The sequence below is a fragment of the Coregonus lavaretus genome, assembly GCF_964263955.1.
Source record: "Coregonus lavaretus genome assembly, contig: HAP1_SCAFFOLD_4477, whole genome shotgun sequence".
Lineage (NCBI taxonomy): Eukaryota > Metazoa > Chordata > Actinopteri > Salmoniformes > Salmonidae > Coregonus > Coregonus lavaretus.
Window position 1 is genome coordinate 29,125 of NW_028162671.1, and position 10,623 is coordinate 39,747.

Here is a 10,623-nt window from a genome sequence, read left to right on the forward strand (position 1 = left end):
TCCTAGTAAGTTGTTCGAAGTTATCTTTAGTTTGTTTTTCTCCCCTCGTGGAGTTGTTTTGTTTTGCCTCCTGTTTTGGAACATTAAATCTACTTGCCTGGAGTATTGCCTTGGGTGTTTCATTTGGGTCCTACAACATCTCCTCTGTGGCTAAGGGGTAGTACCCCCAGCTCTACACATCTGAGACCGGAGTTCTAGCCCGGCTTGTGACACTGTCGTACGGTAATTTGGTAAAAAGCCAATTTGACATTTGCTCAGTACATTGTTTTCACTGAGGAAATGAACTAGTCTGCTGTTAATGATAATGCAGAGGACTTTCCCAAGGTTGCTGTTGACGCATATCCCACGGTAGTTATTGGGGTCAAATTTGTCTCCACTTTTGTGGATTGGGGTGATCAGTCCTTGGTTCCAAATATTGGGGAAGATGCCAGAGCTAAGGATGATGTTAAAGAGTTTAAGTATAGCTAATTGAAATGTGTGGTCTGTATATTTTATCATTTCATTGAGGATACCATCAACACCACAGACCTTTTTGGGTTGGAGGGTTTGTATTTTGTCCTGTAGTTCATTCAATGTAATTGGATAATCCAGTGTGTTCTGGTAGTCTTTAATAGTTGATTCTAAGATTTGCATTTGATCATGTATATTTTTTTGCTGTTTTGTTCTCTGTCATAGGGCCAAAAAGATTGGAGAAGTGGTTTACCCATAGATCTCCGTTTTGGATAGATAGCTCTTCGTGTTGTTGTTTGTTTAGTGTTTTCAAATTTTCCCAGAAGTGGTTAGAGTCTATGGATTCTTCAATTACATTGAGCTGATTTCTGACATGCTGTTCCTTCTTTTTCCGTAATGTATTTCTGTATTGTTTTAGTGATTCACCATAGTGAAGGCGTAGGCTCAGGTTTTCTGGGTCTCTATGTTTTTGGTTGGATAGGTTTCTCAATTTCTTTTTTAGGTTTTTGCATTCTTCATCAAACCATTTATCACTGTTGTTACTTTTCTTTGGTTTTCTGTTAGATATTTTTAGATTTGATAGGGAAGCTGAGAGGTGAAATATACTGTTTAAGTTTTCTACTGCCAAGTTTACACCTTCACTATTACAGTGGAACGTTTTGTCCAGGAAGTTGTCGAGAATGGATTGAATTAGTTGTTGCCTAATTGTTTTTTGGTAGGTTTCAACACTACTTTCCTTCCATCTATAGCATTTCTTAATATTATTCAGTTCCTTTGGCTTTAATGCCTCATGATTGAGTATTGCTCTGTTCAAGTAGACTGTGATTTTGCTGTGGTCTGATAGGGGTGTCAGTGGGCTCTCTCTCTCTCTCTCTCTCTCTCTCTCTCTCTCTCTCTCTCTCTCTCTCTCTCTCTCTCTCTCTCTCTCTCTCTCTCTCTCTCTCTCTCTCTCTCTCTCTCTCTCTCTCTCTCTCTCTCTCTCTCTCTCTCTCTCTCTCTCTCTCTCTGGAATTAGTATACACAGAAGAAGCTCTTCACTAACACGTAGAGGTAGAGAGAAAATGGGTCACAACAAAAACAACAATCCAAAAACAGTCATGGTGAATGTTTGGTTTATAGTTGGATGTGTATGGTTGGTCCCTCTCATCAAGCACACAGCGAGCAGCCATTGAGACGACGCGCCGAAGCCTTTAAGTACCACAGGATGAGTTTTAGTCAAAGCCTGAAGCCTCAGCAGGAAGATAGGAGGATGTTTGGTTGTTGTCATCTTTTTTTCGGGAAGCGGCTTGGAGATTTTAGCTTTAGCTTGTCACATTTTCAGCGTTGCTTGCAAAACACGCTTCATGACATGCAATGTTAAACCCAAAACTTCCTCCACCAGTAATACCACTGTGAAACAAATTGGAACATGAGTACTGTACTCTGGATGGGTATACTGTACATAGGCTAAGCTGTTATCTACACTATTACACAGTAATCATTTAAGACAACCAAGCTGTGGAGGGTGGGGGTTGAGGGATGCGTTGCCCTGGTCTGGTAGGCCTTGTTCTCTGGGGCAGTGTCCTTGTGCTTTCTGCTTGTCTCTCTGACCCTCAGCCTGCAGCCCGTGGCACATAATCTCACACCACTCTCCCTTTCTCCTCCTTCTCATCATGCCATCTGTCCATCTCTCTGTCTGTGTGTCCCGAGGGTGGAGCTGTCATCTAGTCCAGGTCTCTCTCTCTCTCTCTCTCTCTCTCTCTCTCTCTCTCTCTCTCTCTCTCTCTCTCTCTCTCTCTCTCTCTCCTGTAGCAGGGAGTGTGATAGTGTCAACCCTCCTCCCCCTCCTCTGATAGGTTTACTCCAGTGCATAATCCCAAACACTGCACTCATAAAGTGTGTGTGTGTGTGCTTTTGAAATGCATTTCCATAATTTCCCTTCCTCCGATAGCTACAGCTCTTTAGATACACATACATAACCAGAACGGGTACACAGCTGACACAGAAACACATTGCTCAGGCTTTCATTCCAACTCCACAGTGCCTCAACAGTACACATACACTAATAGAACTGTGAGCGTCAGTGAATTACACGTCTATCATTTATAATGTATTGTTGGAAAGAAGGAATGTCTAATCCTAGTTGTGAGAAAATCCCATATCTGTTGCTCAAATAGTTGTATTAATTATCATGCAGAGGGAAGCACTTCAACTATTGGCTGACACCTCTGTACTCTCTGACATCTCTGTGGTACCTAATGTCACCCCTATCCCCTATATAGTGCACTACTTTTGACCAGGGCCCATTAGGGTGACAATGTGGGTTGCACACCCGGTCTCCGTGGTAACAGGATGGAACCCTTGTAATGAGGTGGTGATGACATTAAGGGTGACACCACGGCCCCGTGATTTACAGCGCTGTCTGTGGGGTGTAGGAACACCCTGGTAATGAGAGGGATGCTGTGCGTGTGTTTGGGATGACTGTTCTGGTTTGCTGATTGCCACGTGTGCGTCAGTGTACCCACCTGTAGTATGTGTTTGTCCTCCGTTGCCCGTCACGTGCAGCAGCTTCAGTCCCCTCCTCTCCTCACTCAGCCAGCCGGACCACTCTCAGGAGCAGTTCCCCAGGAAAACCTGTGACAGAGCCAGTGTGTGTTTGAAAATGGCTGCGCTCCCATAGATAAGCAGATCAAAGCAGAGAGCCTATTCATGTAATTGGATTTCAGAAGCACACTGACAAAGCGTCTCATATCCATGTGCAGTAACACACACCCGGGAGGCAGGGAGGAGAGAGAGAGAGAGGAGGGGATGGAGGGTGCTCTATTGTTGCTCATTAAAGCCCTGGAAGAAGAGGAGGGGGACGAGGGACGGAGGAAAAGGAGGTTGGAGGTGTCAGAGTTAAATGTCAGGTTCTCCAGGGCCAAGGGCAAACTCCAAGTATCCTACACACAGACAGAGAAAGATGCTCTTCATTATTTAATTACCCGTTGCATCCCCAATTCTCTCTTTCTTTCTATTTTTTCCACTTTCTCAAATGATGACCTCCAAATTGAGATGTTCCAAGGCATGTTGTTATAGATGTAAATGTTATGTTCCCTGTCATAAAACTCACAGCATTATTCACAATATCCTATTTCTGATGTTCATCCAAGGGACTTGACCTGAGGCCGAGTGTCCGCCTGTCTTTCTGCTGCTGATGTGGGAATGGTAATGTGTACCAGACCTAGAGAACCTCTGTGAAGCTAAACGGCTCCCCCTCTCTCTCCACCTCTCTTCCAGGCCAGCCTTTTAAGCTTGACCCAAAGACGGCCCACAAGAAGCTGCGTCTGTCCAACGACTGCCTGACCATGGAGAAGGACGAGAGCTCCATGAAGAAGAGCCACACTCCAGAGCGCTTCAGCAGCACGGGGTCGTACGGAGCAGCAGGGAACGTCTTCATCGACAGCGGCTGCCACTACTGGGAGGTGTTGCTGGGCGCCTCCACCTGGTGAGTTGTGATATTGATAATACCGTTCACTGTTCATTGCCACACAGCTTCATGCAGAAACACTTGATTTTCCTCCGTCGATCATATAGCATCCACTATAGTAGTGGAATAAGCTTTATCGATACAGAATTTGTATCATGAATAAAAATATAAACGCAACAGGCAATCATTTCAATTATTCTACTGAGTTACAGTTCATATAAAGAAAACAGTCAATGGAAATGCATTCATAAGGCCCAATCTATGGATTTCACATGACTGGGAATACAGATATATGCATCTGTTGGTCAAAGATACCTTATAAAAAAATGGTCCTCACAATGTGCCTCAGGATCTCGTCACAGTATCTCTATGCATTCAAATTGCCATCGATAAAACGCATTTGTGTTTACCTTATGCCTCTGTAATCCCCCTCTGACAGGTACGCTGTGGGCGTGGCTTACAAGTCAGCCCCTAAGAATGAGTGGAGTGGAAAGAACTCCTCCTCCTGGGTGTTCTCCCGCTGTAACAACAACTTCATGGTGCGTCACAATGGCAAGGAGATGCTGGTGGAGGCCAGCCACCAGCTCAGGCGTCTGGGAGTCCTTCTGGACTACGACAACAACTCCCTGTCCTTCTACGACGCCATGAACTCCCAACACCTGCACACCTTCGAGGTCAGCTTCCTGCTCCCCGTGGCGCCCACCTTCATGATCTGGAACAAGTCAGTGATGATCCTGTCGGGGCTTCCGGTGCCGGACTTTGTGGACTGCCCTGAGGAACACCAGGAGGGGATGACGACCCTGTGTCGCCAGCAGGAGTCACCCTACATGTCGGGTATGAAGGGCTGTCACTGAGTCCCGGGACTTGGGGTGACTCCCAGTCCCGGAGACTGACAAGGGCTTGGACTGGACTCACTGGACTGGGCTGAGCTAGACTCACTTACTTCCTGGGTTTTGTGGGCCAATGGGGCATCCTACTTCTTCCTCTTCCTCATTTTACCCAGCTCTCCTCTTTTCTCCTCACGGATGGGTTTCAGTTACATTGCCTACTACATTTCTCAGTGTGAGGATGTGTGTTGTTGTTTATTATATTTACAAATCATCACAAAAGCTTGACTTGCATTATGTGACTACTAGTCTTGTATTATAAGAAACTTTATTGATCATGATTGAATAGAGGAAAACTTTAATTATTTATGAATAATGAATTGGTTTGCTTTTTTTTTTCTTGTCAATCTCAATGTATTCATGAGGCACTTTTTAGATGTACCTTTATTTCCTCTAGTGTGTAAAAAAAGACAGAAAAAGTTTGTTCTTCCGCTAGATAGCATTGTGGATTTATGTTCTATAGAAACGGGATATGATTATGATGTTTATGCGATTTTCAACACAGTGAAATTGACAAAACTGACGGATAAAAAAATATTCAGGGAGGTAAGAGAGGGTTATATCATTCGGTTTGCTATCGGTTTTTGATGTCATAGCATGATATGTATTTCCTCTGTGATTGGTTCACACTTCATGTTTTGTTTGGTTCTGTTTTGTTGTGAGAAAAGCATGCTGCATTAAATTATCCCACTTAGCCCTTCACTGGTTCACTTCCTGGTTATCATGAGGCAATTCCTGACCAATAGAATCCCTCATTCACCACAGAGCTCCACCACCTCCCCTCACGTCCAATCACTGGTCGAGGTTTACCTACTCCAGAGTGGTGTGTTATTATTGGCCGTTGCTTTGTATAAAGTCCCCAAGACAATGCAGACCTGTTATTTTCTTACCAAGTTACCATCCCAATATTCTATCTATCATAGAAATCATCAGATTTCTATTCAAGAAAATCACAAAACATTTCACAAGACATGGTTCCAGATTCCACAGAGAAGAGAAGACCATGCGGATCTATGACATCTTCATTAAAAAGTAAAGTCATACATAATCAGATACTTATTATTTATTTGGGTCTGCTTTTTATGGGTTGGTGGTGTGGATTATGACTTGATTATATGATTTTCCTCTTATTGATATTCTGGGATTGAATACATAGTGGGTCTGATCAAGACAATCAATAGTATATTATTATGCAGGCAGAAAAACATAAGTAGTGTGTAGCAAGAAGAACGCTGAACTAGCATGACGTAATACTTGAGATACTAACTGTTACTTACTGAAAACAAATGGGATGCTTTATTTTTTACATTGAATTAAACGTAGTAGTGAAGATATTGGGAACAGACAGTCTCATACTACTGATAATGCCACCGTCCTGATGGCGGTGGTTCAATCTCACTCCACACATCAGTGGATTTAGGTTGCGTCCCAAATGGCACCCTATTCCCTACATAGTGCACTACTTTTGAATGTAAAAAAAATAATGCACTATGTAGGGAATAGGGTGCATTTCAGACGCAGACTTAGTCTTCCATGCCGAATGTCATATTTCCTGTTTTTTTAAAGTTCCTGTTTTTAATCGAAAGCACAAACGACCAATCAGGCAGATTTATCCTTGGCACAGTGAGAGTGGGAGACAGAGAGACAGACGTATGAATGGATTTGTAACTAACTGGTCCATCCTCAAGCTTCTTCAAAGAAACAAAAGCTACTCAAAAGAGATCATCGAGGCTGGAGTGAGTCTTGAGTTCTATTATAGACATAAGAGAACACCGGTTCAATATGATGAGCATGGGACTTCTGTTTAAAGAGTTAGCTGAATACTGGACCCAGAGGTCAGAGGTCAGAGGTCTTTTAAATAACACTGCTTTGATTATAACGGGTGGCACCACTTCACTGTAGACCCCTTATGTATGCATTCATAAAGCCTTTAGAACAGCTACGTAAGACATAACATCAGTCATATGCCGTTATTAAGGGTAATGCAGTGCTGACAAAAGAGGAGGTGTTGTTTGTGCTTTTACTTTTCTTTTTTTTTTGTCTACTAGCAGATTTGTGAATGTTAGCCCTTACAAAAAAAGATTGAAATAACACTGCAAAATTACTGCAGTAAAGAAAAGTGTTATTTTGGACACAGTATTTGCAGAATACTGCAGTTATACTGCATTCTAATTTCAGTTATACTATAGTATACTGCAGTTATACTGCATTCTAACTACAGTTATACTACAGTGTACTGCAGTTATACTGCATTCTAACTACAGTTATACTACAGTGTACTGCAGTTATACTGCACTCGGACTGCAATCTATTTTCGTAAGGGACGTTTCTTGAATTATCAGAAAGACGATAAAGTTGAAGAAAACTGTGTGGCTGCTGATTTCTGGCCTGAACTGACAAAGATCAATTATATTTGTACAAGAGGTGCGTTTGACTGGGTCACCTACTGCATGCATGACTTGGTCCATACAGTCTGTGTATCTCATAAAGGTTTTATAGAAACAGATTCATCACAAAATGTCAATTTGAAATATTCAACTTTATTGAGACATCTGTGTTCATGCATATCATTCAGGTGGTTTTGCTGTGCTTTGTGCTGCTACTACTACCGGTCAATAAACATACTGAGAATAATTGACTCTCTTTGTAGTCCGGTCAGTATGCAGTACCTTCTAGACTTGGTGGAATAGATCATCATTTTGCATTTCTGTTGTGTTTCTCAAGTAATTATTTTTTACATCTCTAGAAATTGATTCTTCACTTCTCTCCTTTGATATTTGGATCAAAACAACAGCTGTGTGTTCAGTACAACAACATCAACATAACGCTTCTGTTTCAATAGATAACTGACTTGTAGAAATACAATTATGTAAATCGTTGGGGGGAAATATATATTATATAAAACTGTATAATATACAAAAAATATATGAACTATTGTTATTTATGTGAACTTAAGAGTCCAATTAAAAGTCTGATCCCAAAAAAAGTATTGAGTTATTGTATTCCATCGTTGTCCTCACTTTCCTTCACTCTTTCCAGAAATATCTCCTTATATCCACAGTCTGATCTGTAGCCGTTTCATGGAGACATTAGTGGATAACATCTGCCGAGACACTGGGCTCAGAACGGAGGACCTTGTAACCTCCGTGATGGACAGAAAGATAGGGCATGCCATCATTCAGCAAGTAGCTAAGCATCTCATGGGTTTGTAGGGAGGGGTTGTCTAAGCCTGCAGTCTCAGGCCCGGCGGGCTGTGGGCATGGGTATGAGAGAGGCCTGCTGGGCTGGCAGGGCATACAGGGCCCAGGGTTAGGTGGAGGGGCATCGCCCCATACCCCTCATCTGCTGTCCCTGGCACTGGGAGTTAATTTGCACTTCTGGTCTCTCTTTTGCCCTGAATATAATTGTTTTTATTCTCGGTCTGGCATGGCTCATAGGTCCCTTTCTGCTCCATGCCAAGTCAGATGACGGCAGAGCACCCTTGTGGCTTGGCATGGCTCATAGGTCCCTTTCTGCTCCATGCCAAGTCAGATGACGGCAGAGCACCCTTGTGGCATGGCATGGCTCATAGGTCCCTTTCTCTCTCCATGCCAAGTCAGATGATGGCAGAGCACCCTTGTGGCATGGCATGGCTCATAGGTCCCTTTCTGCTCCATGCCAAGTCAGATGACGGCAGAGCACCCTTGTGTAGTAATGGCTCTTATCTTTGTCAACATGTGACGCATTTGGGGAAAATCCTCCCGGAAAATGAAAAATTGATATTCCTTTCATTAGTGGCTTTTTAATTGCTTTTTTCTGTTGCAGCTGCACGATGCTGGCAGCCAGAGACTCAACTTCCAGACAGAAGGAAAACCAACCAAATTACCAGAAACTAACAAAACGTTCACTGCGTGTGTGCATCCGCCTCTAGACACATGAAATGTTGATCTGATTACATATCAAAGGCATGGTTAGACAATACTACCCTTCATTAGCCATTCATGAGTCATGTCTCAAACGGCACCCTATTCCCGATAGTGTACTACTGTTGACCAGGGCCCATGGGGCACTATGTGACGAATAGGGTTCCAGTTTGGGACGTGGCACGGGACATCCGTTTGGATGTTGACCTAAAAGATGGCTGCCCTGCCATCTGTGAATATGATGAATATTTAGATATTTTGACGCTTGAGGATCGAAGAGTTCAGGTGCTTCATTTAAGTTAATTACAGTGAATCTCGACACTTTAAATGTTGATGTTCATTGAGTGCGTTTATGTGGCATTTGTATGCATCTGTGTGTGTGTGTGTGTCTGTGTGCTTGTGCGTGTGTGTGTCTGTGTGCGTGTTGCCTCTATAACCTCTGTTGTGAACAGGCCATGACCCAGGGGACACGGATGCACATCTAGGTAGGAGGAGAGGGTTGGTCTCTGGATGACTGTTTGGTTCAGTCATACTCTGTGTAGGTAGGAGGAGAGGGTTGGTCTCTGGATGACTGTTTGGTTCAGTCATACTCTGTGTAGGTAGGAGGAGAGGGTTGGTCTCTGGATGACTGTTTGGTTCAGTAGTACTCTTTAGCGAATTAGAGCAATTTCTCTCTCTGAGAACATCACTATTGTTTGTTGAGATCTGGAAGACATCCCTTAGAACTGGGCCAATGCAAAGGACTGTTAAATTAAACAGTAGCAATCAATGTTTAAGGAAAACAGCTCAGGGAAAGGAAATGGTCCTGCATTGGAAAAATGACTTCAAACATACACTGTATTTCATAGGTCAAATACAAAAGATGTGAAATGGATGTTTGTACAATACGGCATGCGTGACGGATCATTCCAATCGCATACCGATCTCACCACTCCACTCCTCCTCCTCCTCCACCTCCTCCTCCTCCTCCTCCTCCTCCTCCTCCCCATCCCCATCCACCTCCTCCTCCACCTCCACCTCCACCTCCTCCTCCTCCTCCTCCTCCTCCTCCCCATCCACCTCCTCCTCCACCTCCACCTCCTCCTCCTCCTCCTCCCCATCCACCTCCTCCTCCTCCTCCTCATCATCCTCCTCCACCTCCTCCTCCACCTCCTCCTCCTCCTCCTCCTCCTCCTCCTCCCCATCCACCTCCTCCTCCTCATCATCCTCCTCCACCTCCTCCTCCTCCTCCTCCTCCTCCCAAACCACCTCCTCCTCCTTCTCACCATCCACCTCCTCCTCCACCTCCTCCTCCTCCTCCTCCTCCACCTCCTCCACCTCCACCTCCACCTCCACCTCCACCTCCTCCTCCTCCTCCTCCTCATCCTCCCCATCCCCATCCACCTCCTCCTCCACCTCCACCTCCTCCTCCCCATCCACCTCATCCTCCTCCTCCACCTCTTCCTCCCCATCCACCTACACCTCCTCCTTCTCCTCCTCCCCATCCTCCTCCTCCTCCTCCTCCTCCTCCTCCGCCTACTCCTCATCCACCTCCACCTCCTCCTCCCCATTCACCTCCTCCTCCTCCTCCTCCTCCCCATCCACCTCCACCTCCACCTCCTCCTCCTCCTCCCCATCCACCTCCTCCTCCTCCTCCTCCTCCTCCCCATCCACCTCCTCCTCCTCCTCCTCCTTCTCCACCTCCACCTCCACCTCCACCTCCACCTCCACCTCCTCCTCCTCCTCCTCCCCATCCACCTCCTCCTCCGCCTCCTCCCCATCCACCTCCACCTCCTCCTCCTCCTCCCCATCCACCTCCTCCTCCTCCTCCCCATCCACCTCATCCTCCTCCTCCTCTCCTCCTCCCCATCCACCTCCACCCCCTCCTCCCCATTTACCTCCACCTCCTCCTTCTCCTCCTCCCCATCCTCCTCCTCATCAACCTCCACCTCCACCT

The 10,623-nt window shown here is 45.1% G+C and overlaps 1 protein-coding gene across 1 annotated transcript in view; it reads left to right on the forward strand.

Moving 5' to 3' along the window:
- The window catches only part of LOC311119028 (putative E3 ubiquitin-protein ligase MID2), a gene marked incomplete at its 5' end in the record, with an annotated part of 33,103 nt that extends 27,617 nt beyond the window's left edge, over nucleotides 1–5,486 (forward strand). The window contains 2 exons of the mRNA XM_084193785.1: nucleotides 3,709–3,916; nucleotides 4,338–5,486. Of these exons, the coding sequence (XP_084049911.1) occupies nucleotides 3,709–3,916; nucleotides 4,338–4,752 (623 nt within the window). The remainder of the gene's footprint in view (nucleotides 1–3,708; nucleotides 3,917–4,337) is intronic.
- Between the last annotated feature and the right edge of the window lie 5,137 nt (nucleotides 5,487–10,623).